The sequence below is a fragment of the Zonotrichia albicollis genome, chromosome 5, assembly GCF_047830755.1.
Source record: "Zonotrichia albicollis isolate bZonAlb1 chromosome 5, bZonAlb1.hap1, whole genome shotgun sequence".
In the NCBI taxonomy this organism is placed as follows: Eukaryota; Metazoa; Chordata; class Aves; order Passeriformes; family Passerellidae; genus Zonotrichia; species Zonotrichia albicollis.
This window is the reverse complement of record NC_133823.1, coordinates 52,839,038-52,865,009: the sequence shown is the minus strand read 5'-3', so window position 1 is coordinate 52,865,009 and position 25,972 is coordinate 52,839,038. Positions and strand designations below refer to the sequence as shown.

Sequence of the window (25,972 nt, the reverse complement as noted above, 5' to 3'; positions counted from 1 at the left end):
GTAACAGACTCAGAAGCTGCCTCAGCATTCAGAGCCCACAAAAGATGGATAGGGCTGAGCAGGAGCAATACCACCAAGGGCAACCCCACTGAGCCTCATCCCATTGCTCAGGATGAGTAACTTGGTGTCTGCAGGGGCTCGCTGGAGAGAGAACCACAAATCCCAGCAGAAGATAATGTGTGCCTGAGAAGGCACATTACATTCTGTGTGCTGGAATCCACCTCAGTGTGCCAGGAGAGTCCCTGAGCAGCCAGCCAGCTCAGAGACACTGATGAGCCCCCAGAGGAATTTCAGAAAAACAGACAGGAACATTTATGTGCAATACCAAGTACTCTTGGCTTGTTTCACACCTTTTTTCCACAGTTCAGTATTTGGTGTTTATTTGTTTACATTCCTTCTAAAAAATGAAGAAAGCATGAGAGCATTGGAGGTGTTCAGGGAGCAGCTTACCCATCTCTCGCAAATTATGCATGTCACTGGTTGCTCCAGATTAAACATTAATAGCATAAATAATGTCTTTCAGCAAAGACTTGGGTTACCTTAGCACTTGCTGAACTCATGGCAGACTTCCCCAGTTCCTCATTTGGGTACAACCATAGCAGAAAACAAAAGCAGTTAAAAGGGGGATGTGAAAAGCACATGTTTATATGATTTAATATAGGATAGATTGCTACCTTTGGTAGTCATGAAGCTGTAGCTGGTTATTAAAGGTTGATCTATGTTTCATAGCACTTACTTTATTATGATTTGATTAGATGGACTCAAGGGCAAGTAGATCTTCTGTCAAACTTGGAGACAAACATAACAGTCCCTCTGACCCTAGCACAGCTGTGGTATTCACATGGCTGACTAGAAATGGTCCTATTAAAGCTTTCCAATATCTGGTTTCCAGCTTATCCTCTGATTCACATCCACCAATTACTGCAGGAAGGCTATGAAGTAAGTAATATATATGTAAACAAAGGCAGTAATATATATGTAAAAATTGAAAAAGCCAGTCTAGGTATATTAGGCCAAATCCTAAAGTCTTTATTCTTCTTCCCCTCCTCCCCACATACATATTTAGGTAACTGACTTGCTTAAGCATCTTTAAATAATTAAACATCTTTAGCATTCAGGTAATTCTCAGGCTAATTCAAACAAAAGATACATTTCCAGGCTTTCACAGGAAGCTACTAGCTCGGTCTGCCTGTAGCTGTGCTACAGAAAGCCAAAGGAATCTCTCCAACTTGACCCAGTGTTCACTGCATAAATGAAGTTGCACAAATTCATGCCAGCTCCCCCCTGCTTGGGACTGTGAAGATATATCCAAATTCTTTTTCAAGTTGGTGTGGACATCTTCAGTCCATACAGCTAATTTGGATAATTTGGATTTAATTTCAGCTTTGCATGGCAAAGTGCAACTTAATCATCAAGAAGCAGTGGATTTCAAAAGGACTGCTCAAAGAATCTACTCTTAGTTGGTGCTGTGCAAGGGCTTCAGCCATGAAACTGAAATTTAACTGACATTAACTGACAGTATAAACATTGACCAAAAAATTGGATACAAACATATAGCAACTGTGAGTAAAAAAATTCTTCAATTACTCTCTTAGTCTGTTGGAACAAAAACAATTTAAACAGCCTAAAGATCTGTTCCTAAATGCACATCTATACTGACATCCCAGAAATTATTGTATGAATACCATATATAATTATATAAAAATAAAGAAAATAGGGCTTCTATTATAATTAATGACACAGGACCAAGGCCTTGATAAGAAGATGGAAAGAACATCCCTTTGAAAGTTCCTAAGTCCTTTCAGATAACACTGGCATAAATCCAAATGACAGGATGACTAGGAGTAGTGATGTTACACTCATGGGGACTGTGTTTAGAGTAATGGCAAGGGCAGCAAAGACACATATTTAAAATTAATTGCACAGGAAGATGTTGAAGAATTGCAAAGAGTACATAATTTTAAACTAGAGATAACAGTAGCCAAACACCCTGTGTACCCTTAATACTGCATCTATACCAAAATAGTATAGAGGAGAGAATGTATTAAATTTCTATATTGATATTAGAATGCATTTTCAACAATAAATAAGAAAGTAATTTAAATTTTCATAACAAAAAGAGAGTCAAGTGATCCTTGGTCTGCCTGTGCGTGTGGTTAAAATGAGAACATACTGAGACCCAAGTGAGCTGCAGCAACCACTGCCTCCTGTCCTGCCAGTTGGCAGGAGCTGTGAAAAATGGTTAACAGCATTGCAGGTCTCCAGAGGGAGTGGAATGTGGAAGGGGCATAATGGAGCAGGCAAAGGAAACCCTGAAAGAGAGGAAACTGATTTGTGGAAGGGGAAGATGGAACAGCAGGTAAGCGCCTGGAATCTCATGAGGAATCCAGTAACATTTCCTCCATGAACAGTGATCTAAGTATTCAGGCAACCAAACTATCAGAGTACAGACTGTGAACTCTCATTTTTGTAGAAAAGTATCTCTTTCAAGCCCACACAAGCTTTCAGTAGCTGGATCAATGCAAATTATTGTGTCTGTTAATGAATATAGGACTCCTGCATGTCCCAGGGAATTCAGCATAGTACCATTCACAAGCACTGCATCTACTCAGAATCACAGAATCATTTAGGTTGGAAAAGACCTTTAGGATCATGAAGTTCAACTCTTAACCCAGCACTGCCAAGTCGACCAGCAAACAAACCATGCTGCTAAGTGTCACATCCACACATTTTTAAAACACTTTCTTACTCCACCACTTCCCAGAGCAGCAAGTCCTTGACAACCCTTTCCATGTAGAAATTTTTCCTAATATCCAATCTAAACCTCCTCTGGTGCAACTCTGAGGCCATTCCCCTCCTCTTGTCACTTGTTACCCAGAAGGAGACGCCATCCCCTACCTGGCTACAACCTCCTTTCAGGCAGGTGTAGAGAGTGACAAGGTCCCCTCAAGTCGCCTTTCTCCAGACAGAAATTCTTCTGTATTTAGTTAATACATAAATTAATCTCCCATTAAAATTACATCTCAGATTTTCATACATTTATTTGTATTGGGTAAAAATGTGTCAACTCTTCCTTCTTGATGTAAAAGGATCCATTGCTTAGTGCACAGCCCTTGGATTTAGACCAGATTTTGATACCCTGTTTTGCTACAGACTGTGCATGGCTTTGGATTTAATCTCTCTGTGCCTCAGTAAAGGATAAAACTGCTGTATTTCAAGGGCATGGTGAACTGTGTTAGGTTAAGACTGTGAGGATCTTGAATGCAATCAAAGCAAGCCTTACACAGCTCAGAGAGGCAGGTAAATGGTTTGTACAAACTGGCTGACTCAGCAACATTGCACAACCCAAGTCCTGGCCAAGTCCAAGTGAGGCACCAGAACCAGTGAGAGCAAGAAACACAGACTTCTAAAATTAATAGGAAATATAAATACACACGGCATTTCAGCTAAAAACATAATAATTTCATTAAGACCAATTTAAAATAGTTTATTTTAAAACTATTATGATATATATTTCTACTTAGTTTGCTGGCTTTATTTTTTTTTTTTTTTGGTAAGGCAACAGAATAGATTATATGTCAGTGACCATTGTGCAAAAAATGACAGATGTGCCTTTGTCACCAGAAATGGTTCTATTGACTTTATTGAGTGTTTCAAAATCAATGTGCTTATTTGAAATTTAACACTCCTAAAAATTAGCATAGAGGGTTTTCTCGATGTAAAAAAAAAAAAAGCATGAAATTTAAAGAAAACTTATTTGCTGTTGAGATTGAACTTTAAATGCTCATTTTTGTTGAGCCTACCTTGCATTCTGCATTGTAAGTTACTGCAACATCCTAGTTCATCCTCATCTCTGAATTGAACATCAGGATGCCTCTCTCAACTGTTAAATAACACAGACTGAATCAAGTGGTAAACCCATCTCTGGAGAGAAAACAAAAATCATACATCAAGAAGAGTATTTCCATTAGCTTTTTCAATCACTCACACAGTGTAAAAGTAGGCACTGGAGCTTTTGTTTCAGTGAGGAAAGTCAATTTAACAGCGTCCCCATTTCAGCACAGTATTTCATCTGAGCTGGTGCTATTAAGTCAATTGTTACCCCCCTGGCCAATACAGCATTCCAGTTGCAATGCAGTTTCAGAAAATGCTTTAAATGCTTTGGTTCAACAAGGACACAGCTTTCTAGTATCAACCACTCCTGATCAACACTGTGATTTTTCCCTATTAATTCTATATTTTGGAGATTAGGAAAACATTACTCATCTCAGTCACTGTCCTTAGCATTAGCTAGGCAGTCTGCATAAAATTTGCATTAAAATATGTGGTGGTACAATTGCTTTAATAAAAGTGGACTAAACAGACAAAATAGTGAATTAAAAGAAGCAGGTGTAATAGAATAGGATGGAATTAAAAAGACAATATATGAAATAAATAGCTGCTAAATTCACAAGTCAGGAATGTGAGAAACACAACACCTCAAGCAGAAAAAGCTGACTGTCTTCCTTAATATTCAACAGTAGAACAAGTGAAAATTTGGGGTAGAAATGTGACTTAATGACATTAAGAATTTGGCTTTAAAAGTCTTTAAAATCCTTCTATCAGGATGTGCAGCAACTGAAAAGGCAAGAGGAAGTCTGGAGGTGTTTGTTGTGCATACACAGCTGAAAAGGGTTGACAAGAAAAGACTCATTCTGTTTTTTCCTGTTTACTTTGCCCTGGACTGTAGTAACAGAAGACAATATGTGATACTGAGGATTTCCAGAGTGCAAAATATTTTGCAGCTGCACAGGACACAGAACATGAGAAATGTCAAGGACATCAAATGGAAATAATTAACTGAATTAAAAGAAAAAAAAAAGTGTTTATTTTGTAACTTAGCACATCACCCCACTACTTATCCCATGTTTTTATTACAAGGAACACAGGTTACAGTATTAGTTATACCTCCAAAATTTTCCTGTGGTCTAGAATTGGCCCAGTGAGTACTCTCTCTTTAAAAAAAAAAAGAAAAGAAAAAGTAAGCTCCATTTACAATAAGGACTGTAATCTTGGAGGAGAGAGGTTTTAGGACTTTTCAAAAATGTTTACCTTATATATGACATGAAATAGCTTTGGAAATTTGATTTCAAAAGATAAGAGAGAAATAAGATGTTTGCTAGATAGATTCTTGTGCAAACTTTATAGTGAAGATGGATTCTTGGGTAAGACTATACCTAAGTGGAGAAGGAAACCAGGAATGACAAGATCTGGATGCACTGACTGGTAACAAGTTTCTAACAAAGTGGTTCTTAACAGGTAACTAAGTGGTGGGACTGCTTTCCATGGAATACTGCTAAGAGAAAAAGTTTATATGGGTTCAAGAGAGCCTTGAGAACTTAAAATCCATCAAGGTTTGCTGAACAAACAGAAACCAACTCTGCTCCAGGAAATCCTTGAGCAGAAAATGATGAAAGCCCTGGAGAGAACCAGTCTGCCCCCATCTCTTCCCCAAGGTATCTACTCTCAGCTGCTGGCTCATTTTTATGGATCTTCCTTTTCTGACAATAAACATATTTCTATCCTATCCACAAACAAGTTTCCTTTCTCTAAGCATAAGAAATAACACAACAATCTGGCTGTTTGACTTCACTAGTTGTGCTCTACTGTATCCCTACGAAACCCATGAGGAGGTAACTTTGCAAGTAAGAATGAAGTCAGTTTTTAGGACATTATGCCCTACAGTAATTTGAATTCTGTACCTTATTTGCTCACAGGATGTCCATGCCACAGTGCCAGGTGTGGGGGTGCCACACAGGCACAACATGCACAAGCCCTGTCCTGCCCCGACTCAGCAAACAGCAAAACCACTTTTGGCAGCAGCAGCCACTGTTGTCTCATAACTAAAAGGTCTGAAAAAGGGCTAAAATAAATTTGAGTTATGCTCCCCACTTTAATAACTCATTAAGGACGGAGGTATTAGCGAGATCCAACTGTCACACATCAGCAGGACTGAAAAAGCCATGATCTGTCTGGATAAAATCTTAGAGTGCACAAAGAGAGCTCTAAGTGCTCTGGCAAAGGAAGGAAATTTCAGCTGGCTGTTAAACTTGTGTTAGCTAACCAGACACTACTTCTGTCTCATTTAAAGATTCTTTCAGAAGAAGAAAGGAAAGGAAATCCACAACTACAACTAAGTGACACAGAAGTAACCAACATCAGCTCTCTCTATGGGAAACCAGGAGTTGCATTTGTTACAGCTGATATTATGACAAGGTTCTCAGCTGCAAACATGTTGTCATAGGGTTTCAATAGGTGACCAAACAAAATGAATGGGACTTCCAGCCTAGACAACATCTGTTTCTTCATCCTGACCCACTCTCTCCCTCCCCCAAGAAGTCCTTCAGCACCTGGGCTCAGCCAGGCCCACGCGCTTTCCCATCTGAGCCAACCCACCTGAGGATTTCCAATTCTGGCCGTTTGCTGTGGAGGGACAAATGCCTTCTGCATGGTGAGACTGAACTTCGTATGAAAAATATTTACATTGACTGTCTCAGCCATGAATTCTTGAAACTCTGGGGAACACATGGAGGTTCCACTCTTCCTCCTGATCTCCCCATTTTGAAGAATATCCTAATGCATCACATGACATTTTCTTCTTCAAATGCATCTCTAAGAAATCTAATAAAATTTTGGTTTTCTCCCTTTTAATTATTACATGAGCAACATATAACAGGACTAGGATTCACCCTGAATCCTATCCAGAACTAGGATTCACCCTGAATATTATTTCACTTATTTTGTTGAAAATGCTTAATGCAAACACCAGTTTGAGAAAGACAAGCAATTACAGTATCTATAATTTTTTCTGATATAGGTCATTTAGCAGTATATAAAGCCTTTCACCTCTGAAAGAGGCTATTCATATTCTCACCAGAAATCATAATGTTTCTGGCTTTAACTATGCTTTCTGAAGAATTTAATGTGTAATTATGGAATTAGGTATTTATATGATTTATAGAATATAACCATCAGAGTTGAGAAACAAGGATTCACATGTACATTTTGTCCTTCCTAAGACACATTGCCCGTTTATCTCTCAGTGCTTCTGCCTCAACACAACTTCATCTCTTTTTCCACCAGCTTCTGCTTCTGTTCCTGGACAGACTCTTGTTCCCATTGTTTCCTCTCTTAAATCTTTTTCCTCGCCCTCCTCACCTCCTTTAAAATGAGTAGGAAAGAAACTTCTACCCAACCCAGCCTACTAACCTTAAATCCTTAATAATTTCACTGTGGTTTGTGGACTCCATGAATAATGAGGCTCTCTGTCCCCACAAACCTGACCAACACTCTTTACCATCACCTCCTGGCACACAACAGTTATGAACACCCTTGAAGGAGACAGACAGCCAAGCCAACATGGAATCCTTTCCTTCCAGCTTAATCCTTTGTTTCCAACCACAAGAAATTTCTAAACTTCTCAGCAAAGAGAAGATCTTTATCGCCTCAGTGGGAAAACCTTGTTTTTGGGACACTGGTGGGTGAGGCCTGGCAGGATCCCCCTTCACACATCAGATGCAGACTGTGAAAGAGGCAGGAGCCTTCCCACCAGCTGCCTGGGACATGGCTCTGCTCACTGGTGCAGATTGCTAAAGGTCAGAACATGGAAAAAATCCGATTTTCTGGAAGTCAGGAACTGTGTTTTGGATTGCATATCCCAAACACGAGTGTTATGGCCTGGACCCACTTCAAGTTCACCATACAAGCAGGCAGAGCTTGCTCTCTTTCACATCACCAACAAGCAGACAGGACAAGGGAAATTAAGGAAAAAAAAAAGGCAAGCATTGGAATCCAAAAGCCATAACTCACTAATTAAATATGTGACTGACAAGGCACTGAAATCCTCTGAGGACCAGACCCTAACTCCTCACTGAACTTAACTGAATCAGGGGAAGCCTCTGTTGAAATGGGAGTGTAATCATCCTCATACTTCTTAGATCACAAGTACCTGCAAGCTGGAAGTCTCAATTTACAGCTGTTTAATAAATATGAAAATTAGTTAAAATTCCAGGTGCAAAATGCTAAGAAGCAATTGCTGCTAAAATCACAGCTCTGCTACTGAATCAGTGCATTTGGAAGCCATCTGTGCTCTTACAGATCTGATTACAGGTGGCAATTTTGCTGATAGTGGCATATGATTATCAGTGGCAGCAAAAAAAAAGGCTGTTTTAACTCGGAACTGTTCTGTGGATGAATCTGCAATCAAGCTGTCTGGGCACAGCCACAGTAGACCAAAAAAGAGAGAATAAACAGTATCCATGGCCTACTAGTAAGAAGAGGATGAAGGAAGGGCCTAAACCACCAGGCACTGATTCATACCCTTTTCCTAAGTTTTGCACCTTTCCTTGGCTCCAGGCACACACAGTATCCCATTTCTGCAGTATTCCATCACATGAGTTTGGCAAAGGAAAAAAAACCCTTCACATTGGCTTTTCATGAAGAAAAGGGGGTTTTCCTTTTAAACTACAAATGTTCCTTCATGCTTTTATGTGCAGGGATATTGGAAAGGGATTTCCACACTTTTCCAAAGGTTGAAAATGCTTAATGTGTCCAAAACAAAATATGATCCAGAGAACAGAGTCAATTTTCAAATAAAAATATTCCAAGGAAAAAGCACCAATGCCTATGTGCTTACAGCACTTGGGTATCTCAGGACATTTTGGGAAGGAGGAATTCCTGCTGGAATTATTGTGCTCAGCCAGGGCAGCAGGCACAGACCTGTCTGCCTGCCCAGGGTGCTGAAGGGAAGCAGCTCTGAAGTTTTGCCTCTGATATATGAGTCTTATCGAATCTAGTAAAAAATTATACAGATGCACAAGATCCAGTAGTCCCAGGGCAGTGGCAAAACCGCAGCATTAACCACTGTCGCCTCATTGTACTAAGAAAACTGTTTCTCTTTGCTTAGCCAAGATGACATTATGATTATAATGATCCTCTCAATGTTTAGGGTACTTCACTGTTCCAGAGGGAGAATCCTGAGGTGGAATTTGCTAAATTTATGACCAAGATTTCATTACTTGGATCCTACAATAGCCTGGAGTCACGTTTGCAGACTTCCATTCCTCCAGCATGGTCAGGCCCAGAGGAACAATGATAATTCCAGCCTCATTACAGCTAACTTGCTTTCTGCTCCAACTAGCAAGGTTTCTTTTGGCTTAATAAATTAATTAGTACCTGTCTATACAGAATTATGGGAATCTTTCCCCTCTCTTACTGATTTCTGGGGAAAAATAGAAACAAAACCAAGAATATTTGACCCACATCCCAGCCCACCTAAGAATTAAGGCTTCTTAGAGGATCTAAAAAAAAGAAAGATGAACAACATGTTTGTAAATGTAATATTATATGTCCATATGGAAGGAAAAGCTAAATTGTCCTTTTCTGTGAAAGAAACTCAACAGATTGCCTAGAAATAGGCAGCTCCCATTCCCCTTATAAGGGAAGCAAATGCCATCCAGATGGAAATTATCAAATGGATCAAACAGCTACATTTTATTCCCAAATGATCTTTGTTCTACTTACCACTCATTACACCAGGAAAATTATTTTTCCTGCAGCCCAAATATAGTAAAAAGAGTATTATTTATCGTATGCTTGTTCAAAATACTCTGTATTGAAGGTTTCCCTGATGAGATATTGATCTTGACACACAAGAAGGGTGAGAAGAAAAGTGTCCTTCCTAATGAGAACATTCCTTTAAGATCTGTGGAATCTTTTAATTCCCATTAAGCCCACACTGTCCTGGCAGCAGTTGGATCTGAAGCCACTTTCTGATGCCCAGGGTGATAAAATGCCCCTTCAGCAGCCCTGTCACTTGCCAGGTTTTAAAAAGGGGAATGCCACCAAGTCCCAGTGAAACCACACTGAGGTTCTTCTGCTACCTTCACTTATACTGTCCAAAGGGTAAATACTTCAACTGTAAATTTGCACTAAATAAAGCCTAAATTTAGAAATCACAAAGAATACTCATCTTTGACCCTAAGTGATTATGTAGGGCATGTATAATCAAATTCAGTATTTTAGGGGGCATTTTCAAGGACATAAGAGGCATTTGTTACCACCTCAAAGAAAGGCAATGAAATCTGAACTCCTAATTTTTTATTATGACTTTGAAAAATATCTGTAGCATTTTATGCGCATGTCCTTCTATAAATTTATGATTATATATATGGATAATTACCCTATTCTCTTATATAAGCTCTAGTTATTTAATTATATTATGATCTTTTAGCCAGAAAACCGACAGCAGCACAAGTACAGTTTTATATGGGGACATGAAATGTTTAACAGCTGTGGCTGACTGACAGGACTAGATCAAGAGCATCTAATCTAACTGGGCCATGTAACACTACCTTTTATTTCACATTAATCATTGAACACGAGTTCAACCGTGTCATAGATCGATCAAGTGGGCCTATAAATTAGGCAATAAATCAGAAGTTGATTTTTTAATGGTGTGGTCACTAACAGATAGCACTGGGTTCAGGTGCAGCAATCCAAAAACACAAAGGATCCCACAGCTCCATGAGTACTGGTAATCAAGGAGGAATTCAACAAGCAGTGTCAGATATTTTGTACAATTCTGTGACTTGGAAATTAGTCCCAAAACAGTAATTCTGAAGTGGGAAGAAGCCCCCAGTATTAAGCTTCCAGAGTATGCAGCTGAGACATGCATAACAATGTATTGCTACAACCTCTGTTCAACAGAGAGCTCAAAAGTAGTAATTCATAATAAGCTCATGTCTAATAAAACTTACAGACAGGATAACCTCTTCTAAGGGGAAAGCTAGGCTGGAATAATAAAATAGGAATGTTTTTACATTTTAAAAGGGTCAGATTTATCCACAACAGAAGTTATTGCTCTAATAATACTGCTAAGGCAATTGCCTTACTCATAACCTATTTATCTATAAAATTTACAGGGCAGCCCAGTACTGCAGAAGACAGTAAGACAGTATGTTTATTTCAAAACAGACAAGGAGTGTTTGCTTTCATGCTAGAGTTGAGATTTTTTCCCCCCAAGGACCACTATTAAATCGAAGCAAAGACTTTTTTTTCAAAATGGTTTATTAAAGTGAAAGATGTGTCTTGACAATAGCATTAGTCTTTCCCCAGCATCCAGTTTCCCAGTGCAGAGAGCAGCACTCACTCTTAGCTGACATGTCATCTTCCCTGGACCTGCAGGACTCTGAGCAATCACTTTTCGTTCAGGAGCCACAGAAACCACTTCCCTCCTTCACTCTGCAAAGCTCCCAAGGAAGCATTCCAACAAGGAACAGCTTTAATATCACCTTACTTAGGACACAGAAATTAAGAAGAACAACACAAAAGAGGTCAGAAGCCCTCTGAAGGAAACACTTGTGCTTAGCTGATTTCCCAGGAGAATGGCAGTGCTGCAGCCACTAATCCACTGCAGAGAACTGCCCCCAGCTCAGGCTGAGTCCATGCTTGAATTCGCTGTTTTATAAGCTGCTGGGTCTGTTCTGCATTGTCCTCTTTTAAACTGCTCAAGAGGAAGCATGCACAAGTGCAGAGGAGTGCACAGTTCACAGATAAAGAACAATGAATCTGGCTTATTACCATGCAAAATCTCCTGAGCATCAGCACTACACCCGGCATATGCTCAATACCTCACTTGATGGATGCTGCTTCTGCTCTCTTGGGACCTTGAGAGAATCTGTCAGGTCAACAAGGCTTCAGGTATACATGCTCATTTCATTTCCTGTTTAATCTATTCATAAATTGGTACCTAAACATTTTACAGGGAATCCAGAGTTTGGGACTATAAATTAAGACAAAACTATACAGCTAATCCAAGCCATAAGTACAGAGGAAAAGTCCTCAGGCAGAACATTAAAAAAAAAAACCCAAACAACAAAACCAAAACAGATAGAACAACACAAAAGAGAGGTTCCCAAGTATTAATGTCCCTTTTCTTTTCTGTGAAGACTACTCTGGTGTTCAGAGCAGCCACCTTGAACTCAGGAGGAAGACTGCAAGTCTTTGTCCTGCTAGGCACAACCAGGTCACCACCACAAGACCTTGGTCACTTCACTACTGAAGTACCTTGGGTGGGAATCACCTCCCCTTTTTCCTGCAGTGCAGATTTGACACATGAGGTAGTTCCATTCCACTCATCTTTACAGTCAGTGAGTTGAAAAGGCACCTGTAGATCATCTTGCCTATTTTAGACCTACATAAGGATTAGATGAATCCTGTCCTGTAGATCAAGAGATGATTTCTCTTCACGATGGCAGGGACACCAGGAGACTAACTCAGACTTATACATGTCCCAAGGAATCCCACTCCTTGGAGCATGACTTCAGTCTAGCTCTTAAATACATGGTAGGTAACCAACTCCCTGCCAGGGAGACAGACAGCAGACAACCACTGCTTGAAGATCTGCAGTGTTGGCTGAGCTGTAAGCAATAAAGAGCTAAATTCTGTAGCCTAATAAAGAAATCTTGTCACCAGAGAAGACCAGGAAATGTTGAATCAATTGTCTGTCCACATAAAAAGTCAGTGCAGATGGCAGTCTCAGAGTCACCTCCAAAGGGACAACAGGAATTGCTGTTCTGGGAAAGATGCAGATATCAGATATAAAAGATTCACAGAATTACACAACATTTTGAGTTGGAAGGGACCCAGCAGGCTCATAGAAGTCTAAGTCCTGGCCCTGCACAGAACAGTTCCAAGAATCACACCACATGTCTGAGAGCACTGTCCAGGTACCTCTTGAGCTCTGTCAGGCTGGTGCTGTGACCCCTTCCCTGGGGAGCTGTTCCAGTGCCCAACCACTCTTGATAAAAAACCATCTTCTGACATGCAGTCCTAACCCTCCTCTGACACAACTTCAGGCCATTCCCTTGGCTCCTGTCACTGTCACCACAAAGAGATCAGTGCCTGCCCCTCCTCTTCCCCTGACAGAGAAGCTGTAACTGCAGTGAGGTCTCCCCTCAGTCTCCTCCAGGCTGAACAGACCAAGTGACCTCAGCTGCTCCTCATAAAGATTCCCCTCAAGGCCCTTCATCATCTTTTAGCCCTCCTTTGGACACTCTAATTGCTTTATATCTTTCTAATATTGTGATGCCCAAAACTGCACCCAGGATGTCACCTGATCTTGCTTCCACTGCTCATACATCCTCCTTTGTTTGCTTTATCTCCAAAGGAAAATCCCTGCTCAGCCAAGACAGCCTTCTCCCTCATCTGATAGACTGGAGACATTTAGGAATTGCCTGCCCCTGTGCCCTTGGGAGGTGCTGCTTAAAAACTGACCAGCACAGATGGACTCCAGCATGTGAAAAAGCTTTTTCTCAGGGAACCTTACTCACTAGTTCCCTGAGCAGCCTGGAGTCTGCTCTCCTCATGTCCAGGACTGAAGTTTTGCTGCACTATTCCTCCCGTTTAAAACAAGTGATTTTAAACTCAACCCCTTAATGGCTGCTGTGGCCAAGACAGCCACCAATCTGCACCTCACTCAGATCCTCTGTTAACAAACAGCAAATCAAGGAGAGCATCTTTCTTAGTTGCCTTTTTTATGATTTAGAGGAACCTCTTTGTTGCTCAAAGAACAATTTATCAGTGTCATTGGCCTGGCTAGGCAGCCTATAGCAGAGTCCTACAATGATATCCACATTATTTCTTAGCAGGTAGTGCTTTTTTCTGGCTCTCCTGAGCACCATCACACAAGGTACTTTCTGAATGAGCCTGATTCAGTCCATGTAAGAGACCAGGATTCCTGTCCACACCAGCTGCAGCTTTCTTTCTTAGGTTTCAAAACCCTGAAGAGGTCATGGCCTTCAACATGCTCTCCAACACTCACTCAGGCCAGCCACCTGCTACCCACCACTAATTCTCCAGAATTACTGCACAGCTCCTTCTGTGGTCATCTGCTCTTGAGCAGGCTCATTGTGACAGAATTGGTTTCTGGTTGTGCTCACCAGGATATGTATGCTCATAGGATACAGACATTACACTTCTGCCTTGCAAAATGAAGAGTCATCAGATCATCTGGAGCTATATAGAGTTATTATTTATTTCTGCCAAGCTCTGGTGCTTTAAATGAGCCTGTCTGCTCATTCATAAACAGTCATTTGCAAAAGATCTACCATCCACAAAAGGTCTCCAATTAACTGTTAATTCAGGACCCACATCATATTGGTGATTACAACCAGCACAGGAAAGGCAAATAAAATTGTCAGGGTGGCAGGGATAAGCAGGGCCCAGTCCTTTGCTATCTACAGAGTACCTAAATTATGGAGTACACTTTCTCCTACAAATCAGCTCCTCTGAGAGACAAGAACTGCATTGTGTCCCCAAGCAAAGCTCTCTGTGCAAACAGTCACAAATTATCAATACCTTTCAGTTAGGCAACCTCACCATGAGATTTTAAAGCCCATTTACCAGAAGGGACTGTCTGTAGCCAGCTGGAAATGGAGATGTGACTGCTGAGAGACAGTCCCCAGCCCACAGAGGGAAAGCAGGGAGGCAGCACTCAGCAGATGGTGGGGGCAAGGGACAACCACATCTCCCGTTTTTAGCTGCAGCTTTCAGTATGGGTGAGAAAGAATCACTCTCAATTTTCAGCCTTGCAGCCACATTATAAGAACCAGCAATGTGCTCCAGGTGCTTCCCCTTCAAGGAGTCTTTGCCAGTCAACCATTCACTGACAAGCCACAGCACTTCCAATTCCAAATTTCCCAACTGCAATTAATACAAGTCCAACCAAAACAAACTCCCAGCAATTCTTTACTGAAATGCCCTTTTGCTCCATGTTGTCACACCATAATCAAAAACCAGAGGCTAGGCAGAACAGGTAGCATCTTAATTTCTGAGTAATCACTGATTAAATACTCCCAGTAACCCATGAAAAAAAGAACTCTCCAGCCTTAGATATTTGACCTGGCTCACTAATGGCTTGAACACACAGTGTCAGTGCCTGGGAACCAGGCTCACAGCTGCTCTGGCCCACCAGGCTGAAACTGAGCTGCTCCTGCACCCAGCTGAACCTGACCCACCATCTGTAACAGGATCTCTGGCTCTTTTTCCTTTCTTTTGCTTTTTTCTTTCTTTTTTTAAAGACCTGCTTCCTTCTCAAGTCATAGCTTTTTCTCTCAAGAACCATGCAGACTACATTAAGATTTCCAAAGGCAGATAGTTTACATTACATGAAATATGACAGTGGCCACAGTCCAAGAGCCCTTTAACAAGAGTGCAAGTTAGTCTGGCTCTCACCACAGGAGTTTGACACTTTCCCTTGGGGTGCCTCACTCCCACTCCAGGAAAGGCTCAATGGTTTATGCAGATAAAAGCAAAATTGTGCTAACAATATTTTATGCAACCACTGATTTTTTCCCTCTCGGCAGGAAAAGAGACAACAGGGAGCTGAACTGATGTAGGACAAAGTGTCCCCTGCTAGCCTGGTCCCAATGTCAGCTGCATTAAGGCTGGCATGTGGAGCACACAAGTGAGTGTCCTTCCCATGGAATCTAGTTTATTTGGGAAGAAGAAGACAGACTGATACATACCTGGATTTTTAATCTGCAGTGTAGTCAAGGTACAACAAGAAATGCCACTACGTAGTCTTAGTTCCCTCTTAATTTAAGGTTTAAATTCAGTCTTTAAAATAAGAATTAAAGAAATCAGTCTCTTTTCCTTACTTGTACACTTGTACTTGCAAATCCCAAGACAGAGGAAAAAACAAAGCACAAAAAATAATAATGATCTGCAGAAAATCACTTCTCCCTATTATTTTAAACCATATTTATTTATGCCAAACTGCATGCAATTATACACATACATATGTGTATATATATGCACATAAATATTTTATGCACATTTATATGTAAATTAACACATTGTTCTATGGTTCACCATTACCCTGACTGATAGGATGATCAGAGCCAGATAGACTGCTGACAGGCTCTATTCCTAGCTAAATGTAATAGGCCATTCTTTCTGAAATGTCTGGTTTTCTGTCCCAGCCTTTGTTGTTCTCATTCCCAAGAACAGGCATTGTGAGAAGGATGGACCTAAGTCAGTGCTACCAGGTGCCTGACCTGATGAGAATACTTTTGGGCAAAGAGATATGTGAGGTCTTTTTGTTTAGTCAGGCCTTAAGAGAAAGGTTTGCACTGTAGAAATCTTTCATGCATTATCTGGTTTTAATTAGGGGCTTTAATATCCATCAGCTTACAGGCTCAGTGAAAAGGCTGTTACTGAGAAGGTACCAGATAGTGCTCTCACAAATCAGAATTGCTACTGAAAAAAAAATATAAAGAGGGATTCTTAGGGATTTAATCATAGGCAACTTGGTTCTGTTCTCACTCCTACAAATACCAGTCCTGAGGATGAAGCTGAGTGAGCACAGACTGAACATAAGACCTGATTCCCAAATTTCCCATGGGAATGAAAGCTTCCCATAGCACAAGGCAAGCAATACATGGGGAGTGGCAGGCTTCATGAGCAGTCCTTCTGCATTTTCTACAAAAATTTAATATACAGAACAACCTAGGATCCTGGCATCTTTTACCTGAAAGAAATTGAGTTTTGTCATCTTCCCCACTTCCCAGCCTTCTCCAGCATATCAGCTCTCACAGAGGAATGGAGAACATGTTCCTTCCAGTGATTCTGATCAAACCATTTCTGTTGTACACATTTATAAGATGCAATGGGCAACTTTACCTTTTTAACTTGTAGGATGAATTCTTTCTAGTTAAGTGAGACTCCATGCACAGCTGAGTGCAGACAAAATACAGGGCAACTTACCATTTAAAAAAAAATACTATGAATGCTATTTTCCTGAAATATCAGAGAAGTAGTCTAACACAGGAATTGCACTGACTAAAGAGAACTCTTTAAAATATGCATGACCTGTCATTCTAGGTGTTCTTTGCATTTGAACATAAAAAACTGGCATTACATTCACTGTTTATGACTTCACCTACCAGTGAAGAGCAAAACGGGTACAGCACAACTGCAGGAGGATTATTAGTTTTCTTTAATTTCAGGAAAACACTCATTCAGGGTTGGAAGAAAGTGATGGATTTTTTTCACCTCTTACAGGAGAAAGGCTATTCTTTCCAGTGGTTTTTGATCCTCACATTCTAATTCCTCCTCTATGAGGGTACAGACTACTCCACAGTCCATTTTTAGTCTCAGGACACAATGAGTTTCCTTTTTATGTTTATCTATCACACAGCCTTTAGAAAGCACTATGCACTATTTCAGGTTTCTGCTTCCATGGAATTCTGTTTCTAAGTAATACTTGTGTTTAAACTAGAGACAAAAGATATAACTTTGCTGCTCAAAAGAGATATTTTGATTCAGTATTAGGTAGCTCAAATCTAGAAAAAAGAACTGGGCAAATATTGCCTGTGTATATCAATAAGCACTCGTTTGATATTAACTATTGATCCCAGAAAACAGTTTCCTGTGCTGTTTCAAACAATATCTTTGGGAAAGGAAGAGTCTGAATGGGGAGCAGGCTCAGTGAGCACCAGCCAATAAGCAGCATTCTGTCATCCAGCTTTCTTCCAAGTATCCTCCTCATTCAGCCCAGTGCAGATAATGCCATTCCACTCATGCAGGTCCATGGCTGGCAAACAGCAGAGCACAGGTGGCTCAACACAGGCCAATTCAGATTTTCTCTGCAATCACATGGCTACTGATCCCCCTCAATATAGAAAAAACCCAGCAAATAGTTCACAGAATAAGGGCCAAAGTTAATTATCCTGTATAACTCACTGAGCAAGCTGAGACTCCCACAGGACCTCAGCTCAGCAGGACACCAATAAAGGAACCATCTGGTCTGACACTGCACATTTTGGGTCGGGCTCCTATAAATGACCATGTTTAAATAATTCGAAGTTCCTTGTTTGATGGTGCGATGTACCCTCTCATCTTCTTGCAAATCAACTAGTGCATAATTATTTGGTATGATCTTACCATCACTTTTCATTTGTCCATTCAGTAGTGGGAAAAACTGAGTAAGACAGAGGTTTAAAAGAGGAAACCTTTAGCTGACTCACTTTTTCCAGTGCTGCTGCATGCAGCTCTCCAAACTGATTGCTGCTAATTTATTGCCATTCCTGCAATGTAGTGTCCAAACTTCTGCATTTTTAATTAAGTGAAATGAAAAGCAGCTGAAACAGCTGGCCAAATGGTAACTGTGGTATCTGCACATCTTTAAACAATGCTTTGTAGTAGGAAGAATGGATGTCTTAAAAAATTAAAACCACAAGGGGCTACAGGATTTTAACTGAAATCTGTGACTTGTGAAGCAAAGCAGCGAAGTGCCAGCACAGAATCCATTTGCTGGATGAATTGCTTGAGTCCATTTTGAATTACTGTGCTTCAATGCAGGTAATATCCTTGCAAATGTCTGTTCTTCCATTGACATCTCTGTGTCTGCAGCCCTTGTTCAGGAAATTATTAGTTCCAGCAGGAGGAAGAATGGGGCCAAATAACCTAATTAGCTTAAAGTGAAGCCTGAACACTTAAAATAAACCACACTTATCTGTGATAGAAAGAGACTGGACTGACAAAGGCTTAATTTCATGGAAAGTCACCATAGCCCCAAACAAAGTAGATTGCTTCACTAGGGTAACAAAGACTTATTATCATAGTATCACAGAGTATTATTATTAATATCCTTATTATTAGCACCCTTCATGCATTATGATCTGACCTCAGACTGAACTGGCAGGCCCTGTATTTCACTGTCAGCAAGATAAAGCTCCAAGAAGTTCTCACAGTGGCTAATTCTTAAAGCATCCTTTTATCAATGTAACAGTTACCATGTCAAATATTTACAAGAGGTTTTGCATATCAAAATATCTTAATACTTGACAAGGCAGCTGATGGCTGGATAGCAGGTATATCTGTCTTCAGAAGTTCTGGCCAGGCATCAGGAAGAAGTGAAAGACACACAAAAGCAAAGCCCACATTTTGGAATCTCACTGGAACCTCCTGCTTAGGCAGCACTCAACAGCATCACTTGCAGGGACTATTTCCATGTCCCTTGGCATCTGGGGTGTGCTTTCTAAAGCTGTGTTGAATGGAGAGCAATTCAGTTCCTGCTGTAATGCTACCTTACTGAGCAACTGAAGGCAGCTTTCTGCAATAAAGTGTGAGTGTGGACATTAATATTTCATCAAAACCAGGCATTTTATTTCTGGCTCCCAAAAAACAAGTAGCAACATACCATGAACCAGCTGGGGTAATCAATGGAGGCAGAGGAAAAGCACAGCAACTGTGACATGCATTACTGTGTATGAATGCCCTTTTCTAATAAAAGTGATGAAAAATACAGAATAATGAAAAATCTGTAGGAATAATGGATGTTTTCCAAACGTGTTAACTCTGGAGATCGCAATATAAATCAGTATTTTGCAGAATTTACAACCATGCTCAGTTAAAGTTCCCAGAGCCAGTCAGCATCAGTGCACTCCTGCACCTGCACAGACACACTGCTCCCTCCTCCTTTTCACAGCCAGGATGCACCCAAGGCTCCTGCAGCCCAAACCACAGCTATTCTGAGCCAGACTGTGAGGAAGTGCTGTCCTGGCAGTGCCAGCACTGCTGGCCTGGCGCTCCACGCCCTTCTCCCTGTGGCAGGGGTCTGGCAGCAAAGGGTGCAGCCTGCATCGTCCATCCTGTAAACTCAGATATTTCTGTGCCCACAATGCCCATGCACTCCCCTAAAGAAAGTGGCTGTGGACACAACCAGTAAAGCCACTCAAGCTAAGCTACAAGTTTTTACTTAAAAGCAGCAATTGACTGATGCTATTTTACAGATACTAGCTCATACAGCAGTACACTGAATGTCCTGCTCTAATTGGGCCTATAAAAAGAAAAAGGAAATATTTTTTTAAAATATCCCAGTAGTAAAGAAACACAGTAAATCTACCCCCTAATTTTTGTAAAATTAACTTCTAGGAAGTCTATGACACTACATTTCCTGAAATTCCAAAGGAAACAGTCACACAAGGGAGATATTCTTTTAAAACTTGCCACTGCACACTGAAGAAATAGGTTATACATAAAAGCAAAAGTGATTTAATAGATTTGTTTCACAGTCTCAGTTAAAAGAAAATCAAATCACCAACAAAAGGTGAAAAGAAAATGGGGAGGTGGCCTGGTTAATGAAAAATCCCTGTATTTCGGTGATCTCAAATGTTCTATGAAATTTTGATCATCAAAACTATCCCAGCTCTTTTCCATATATTTTCCAGTCATCTCAAACTACTTGCTAGGCCGTGCTAACTAGTAAAATATCTGTGATTAAAAAAAAAAATTGCACATTTGTATCAATGGGGAAAATCCCATTGCTAGGATGTTTACCTTGTTTTATTTCTGCAGGTTTTATTCTTTCCCATGCTGCTGATTTCTCCCCATAGGATATTGACCTTTATTACTTGCTGACAACATGTCTGGCAAATAGCTTTCTGCTGTGGTAGCTGAGGTTGAGCCATCTGTTTTTTCTCCAGAGAGCCATGCCTTATTCATAATGGCATTTTTGTGTTTCACTCCCTGGGCAATTGCACCTGCAGGCTGGTTTCCCATTATGTGAGCCCAGAATTTATCATCGTGTTCTGATCCCGCCCCTCCGCAGCCCAGAGCACAGCACAGTCCGGGGCACCACAGCATCCTTCATCCCTGGCAACAGAGCCCAGGGGGCTGCCCCAGGGATCAGGGCAGGCTGGGACCAGCCCACGGGTCTGAGCTGGAGGGGACAGCTGGAGGTATCTGAGGAGGGAAGGAGAACAGGAACCTTGGATGCCCCAGTGCATAGAGCATTCATGTTTTTATGGAAACAGGATGCTCTATGCACTGAGGCTGATTTCAGCTGTGGCCTCCCAGATAATTGTACAAGAGGCCCATATCCTCTTTCATTGGGATTTAATTAAAGCTCATATGATTTATATAAAAAAAATAACCTCTGAGTTCACGAAGATCAATCAAAGAGCTACTCGCATTTTGATGCTCATAACAGTTTTCTTTCATGGCCATATTTTCATTGGTCTTTTTTCTGTGTGAATGGGAGAGAGAAAAGGACCAAGAAACTTGATTTGAACTGTTACATATATCCCCTGTTATATCAGGATAACATATTATCAGAATTCTGTCACCATTTCATTGCATAATAAATTACTTAACTGAAAGAAAATCTCAGTATCTTCCATGTTCTTTTCATTACTGCCAAAAGCAAAAGCTATGCTTTTAATTGTTTCATGGCATTTATTTTATTCCAAGATCATAAAGAAAATTCACTGGAATAATATTTTTAACTACTCTACCTAACTGGCTGCAGTAATTGCATATTTGACTTTTGTTCCCATACAAGCATGGAGAGGTTATGTTGTCTCGGAGAGGCTGAAATCTCTTGCGTGTTTAGTTTAGCAGCAGACTGTCACAAATGCAATTGCAATTGATCAGCTCTGTTCTTAACAGGATTCCTGCAGTTAATGGAAATTACTATAAAGAGCTTCAGGGCATAGGAATAATTGGATCACTAAAAAAAAAAAAAAAGAAAAAAAAAGAATTGGAGGGGAAAAAAGGTAGGACAAGATCAACATAACAACTTTTTTTTTAAAACAACCAACAATTTGCAAAGATTATCATAACATAGACTAAGATACACCATGATGAAATCAAAATCTTTTAATTATTTTTGTAAGCCCCATGCCCCTCTTAAACAATGGGAAAGAAATCCATAATGAAAAACATGAAAGAGTTTGTCAGCTTGTCTAAACTAACAGTCAACTGTTCATCTCTGGAAGGAATCATTCAAACATCTGTACCTTCTGCCAAGAATAAGAGATTTCACTGAACTAAAACCAGTGAGAAAACTTTTACTGACCTGGCAGTTTTTGGGGTGGTTTTCTCTCAGCTCTCAATGCAAGGCTGTGATCCTCTCTGGGCTTGCTACTGTGACAGAAGAACCAGCACACAGGCTTGGGGTGAGGGGAGAGCTGGGGGGGCCATCCATCCCTGGCTGAGAGCCACCAGATGCTGACCCAATCCTCCTGTTCCCTCTGGCACCTGCCACAGGACCCTCTGGCTGCCCCTTAGCCTGTGAAACATCTGTGGAGGAAGGCAGCATCTGCAAGAGAAAATAGCATTTTAACAAATTCAAGATTGATTAAGTTTTCCAATGCTGCTCGTTTTGGATTAGTGGAAGCCATTTGGATGAGTTCAGTAAAAGAAGTATTCACAGAAATTACCTGTAAATAAACTACATTTAGCAAAATAAGGGAAAAGATAACATACTAATTATTTCAGATGTTGAGCATTCCTGCACCTCTCAAATAAAGAATCCTATGTTACAAGTCATCCTCAAAACAAAACAAAAAAGATCTCTAAGCTTTAACTACAGCTGAAAATTTGCCTTGGGCCATTAAGAAAACATAGATTAAAACTAGAAAAAAATTTCTAATTTTACAAATTATCTCAGTTCTCCTGAAGGATTTAAAAATTTCTAACAGGATTCTTTTACAAACATATTTTTTCACTCTACACTGCACAACTAATTCAGGTTTGTCTACCTATGAATGTTCAAAAAAGTAAAGCTGAACAGTCTCCAGAAGTTGACTGCATGAACTCTTATCCAGACCCCCCTATTCAAAACAAACAAACAAACAAACAAATTAATTCAGTTGATTATTTCACATCCAAATCAACTTTAACACCAGAGCAAACTATCCTTTTAGAATATCATCCTGAGCTGCAGACAAATTTAAGAGAGAAATGGCAGTTTAATTATGCACATTTTCATAACAGTTGCAAGTAGATCTCCCTGAATACTGACTACTACAAGGCAGTACATTTTATCATTCAAAGCCAAATTTATTATACCTGCCATATCACTGTTGCATTGTTTCTTGAGATTGCAAGCTTTGTCATTTCAGCCTTTCAGTTTTTGAATATTTCTTTCTTTCTTTCTAAAATTATTTTACCTCATTATGCATTAACATCTCATTGCCATTAGGCCTCTTGAAAAAGCTCCAGAAATGCAATACATATATATGCCAGGTCAGAAGAATTACTTAAAAGAAAAACCATTTTTACTTAAAATAATATACAATTTTTACTTAAAATAATATATTGTTTTTGCTTTGTGCATCTTTACTGAGTCTTAGCTACATCACTTGTGTCCATTAAAAGACCAAAAAATCAAAGGACTCTGAAATGCAATAGCAGTGTAAGACTGCTCTGAAATGACCCAACAGAAAGATGAGCATTTATTGAAAAGTTTCTGCATCTAAATATAGTTCTATTATGACATAAAGAAGAACACGTGGTGTTTTTGTTGTTGCCATTTCATCTCCTGTTCTTGGCTCCCCACCATGAGCAGAGGGAACCAGTTCTGATGAATTGTGGCCATTGGTCCCCTTAAAATGCCCAACACAAGCACGTGTGGCCAGCTGAGACACTGCCCAGCAGCAGCTCCCTCCTGGATCCTTATTATTTCAGGATAACTTGATTTCAGGCTGAACAACAGGCCAGGGAACAAGGCAGGCACATCAGGAATGGAAGGAACACCCACATTGGTCAGTTTGGGGCACAGAATTTAGATTTCTGCTCTTCCCTAAAATGTTTGTTTTCTCTATGTTGATTACAGAGGGGGCCTGTGATGCCATCTGGATATTGCATTTATTTAGGCAAGGTGGCATGAATACCCAAACATGTCCTGGCTTTGCAGGCATAGATCAGCTGGAAAATGAAAGCTTTACATTTGGACATTCCCCTCTAGACATAGGAGCCCAAGGCAGCTCCAGAAGTCCTTGGTTTCTAACCAAGGTTACAAGTGACATATCTCTCCCCATCACTCACAAAAAATGCCAGCTGGCTTAAAGCAATGAAAGGTCAGCCCTGAAATGTTTTGAGGCATGAAGATATCAGATCTAAAAATATTTGATGAGAATTTCCTCACTACAGGAAGCACAGTTAGAGGCATTTGTGGTGATAGATGAGAGTGAGCAGGAGCAGAACAAGTTCTGGAGCTCAATGACCCTGAAAAGGCAAATCATTGTCCTGCTCATAGGCAGGGGAGTTGGTAAAGCTGCCAGAAAAAAACGCAACACCAAATAAAAGCTGTGACACTGGCACAAGTCATTTCTAGAAAAATAACCTCCTTGAAGGGTCATTCCTTCAACTCTTTACCCCACAAACCTTTTTGCCTCTTGAATTAGCAAGTTATTCTGCTGCCAAAGTAGTGACACTCAGCAGAAAGCAGGGTTAATGCAAACCCCAGTGAGTGAAGATGTTACTCCCCTGATGAAGATTTCACAGTATAGTCTGCACTATATTGGAAAATTGGTATGATTCTCAAAAGACTCATCTCTGGTGTGTCATAACACTAGCACTAAAGTTTACATCTCCTATAACACTAAGGATGCAGCTAAGCAAAATTTCTGTGTTTTGTCTCAATGCTCAGACATTAACTTGTTCTTTTTCAGGTTGCTTCTTTTTTTTTTTTTTTTTACTATAATTATTCTATTTTCCTATTTTTTTTTTTGCTTTCCTTTCAATTTTCCACAAAATATCCCACCTAGGAAGAAATGAAAATATTGTGATATTTGACCAAACTGAGAAGAGTGTAAACTTGCATAATGCCAGGTTCTAGGAAGGATTACTATTGGAACCAAAAAACATCAGCTTACCCCAACACTACAAAAAAAGTAAAACAGTGGTGTCAGAGAGAAGATGAAAATCTTTTAATTTATCTGTATATTTTTAATTGTACATTTTATGATAAACTAAATTCTGTAATTTATCAGAAAATAAAGGAAGGTTAGTTTTGAAAGCTTTTCTTTTTTTTAGTCATGGCTATTCGTATACTGGCATGTGCTGCTCTAGAGAAACACATGCTGTTGTCCATGAGCTACAGCAAAAAAACATTGCTAAAATATCTGTATTTTGCAGTCAGGAAATAGATCTAAATCTTGTCAGCTAAACCAAATTTTACTTTCAAAGGGCACTAACCTTGAGTAAGAACCTTCTCCTCAGCCAGCACAAATTCTTGACATCCTCTCTATCCAAACAACCACTTACATAATTATTTAACAGCTTTATCAGATATTTTATTGTAAAGGCCAGGCTGCCTCTAACTTTTTAAAATCTGTATTTCATGTCTCTCATTATTTGTAATAATTTCTGTAAAAGTAAAAAATAACATATTTCTCAGCAATGGAGTTCACCCTTCTTTAAAAAAAATTACTAAATAACTAATTCCACTCCTTCATCCACTTGCAATTCCAATGATTCAAGGCATGTTTTTTGTAAGGTCAGGTAAAAAAAAAAAAAACACCTTTCTGCAAAGAAAACTTTGTCTTGAAAGATTCCTTGCTCTTGATCAGCCTTGTCCCAAAAAGACTGAAAGCCCAAAGTTAAATTCTTTCTCCCTTCTGAGGGTGGTATTTATCAAACCAAAATCTATCTCCCCCTGGCCCTCTTGACAACCACTGGAGCCCAACTTCCACAGCTCTTCCCACCTTATCCCAGAATCCCAGGATGGGTCAGGCTGGAAGGGCCCACACTGGGTCATCTGCTCCACCCTCCCAGCTCAAGCAGGGCCATCCCAGAGCACAAGGCACAGAATTGTGTCCAGATGGCTCTTGAAGATCTCCAGTGAGGGAGACTCCACTCCCTCTCTGGGCAGCCTGTCAGTGCTCAGTCATCTGCACTTACCTAAAGCAGGTACATAAAATGGGCAGCATAATTCCTTGGAAGGATGTTTTTCTCTGGTTTAACTATGAAAATAAATAGATAAACTACCACAGATGACTGTCAGAAGTACAGACATCATATAGGAAATGTATCTCACCCTCAGTGCCAGAAAAGCCTCTGGCCTTAACAGCCACACACAAACCATTTTAAGGAAAACATCAGAGAATTTATTTCAGGCCTATTATTTTCAAATACAGTTCAC

At 40.1% G+C, this 25,972-nt stretch overlaps 1 protein-coding gene across 4 annotated transcripts in view; it reads right to left on the bottom strand.

The window, feature by feature from the left end:
• The window catches only part of C5H4orf50 (chromosome 5 C4orf50 homolog), an 83,068-nt gene that overhangs the window by 28,074 nt on the left and 29,022 nt on the right, over positions 1–25,972 (bottom strand). For 2 of the 4 annotated variants that reach the window (XM_026792613.2, XM_014266109.3), the window contains exon 13: positions 21,902–22,144. In XM_026792613.2, coding sequence (XP_026648414.2) covers positions 21,935–22,144 — 210 coding nt within the window. In that variant the 3' untranslated portion in view covers positions 21,902–21,934. Of the gene's footprint in view, positions 1–21,015; positions 21,071–21,338; positions 21,554–21,901; positions 22,145–25,972 lie in introns of all 4 variants that reach the window. The other 2 variants (XR_012580497.1, XR_012580496.1) reach the window with 2 other exon arrangements.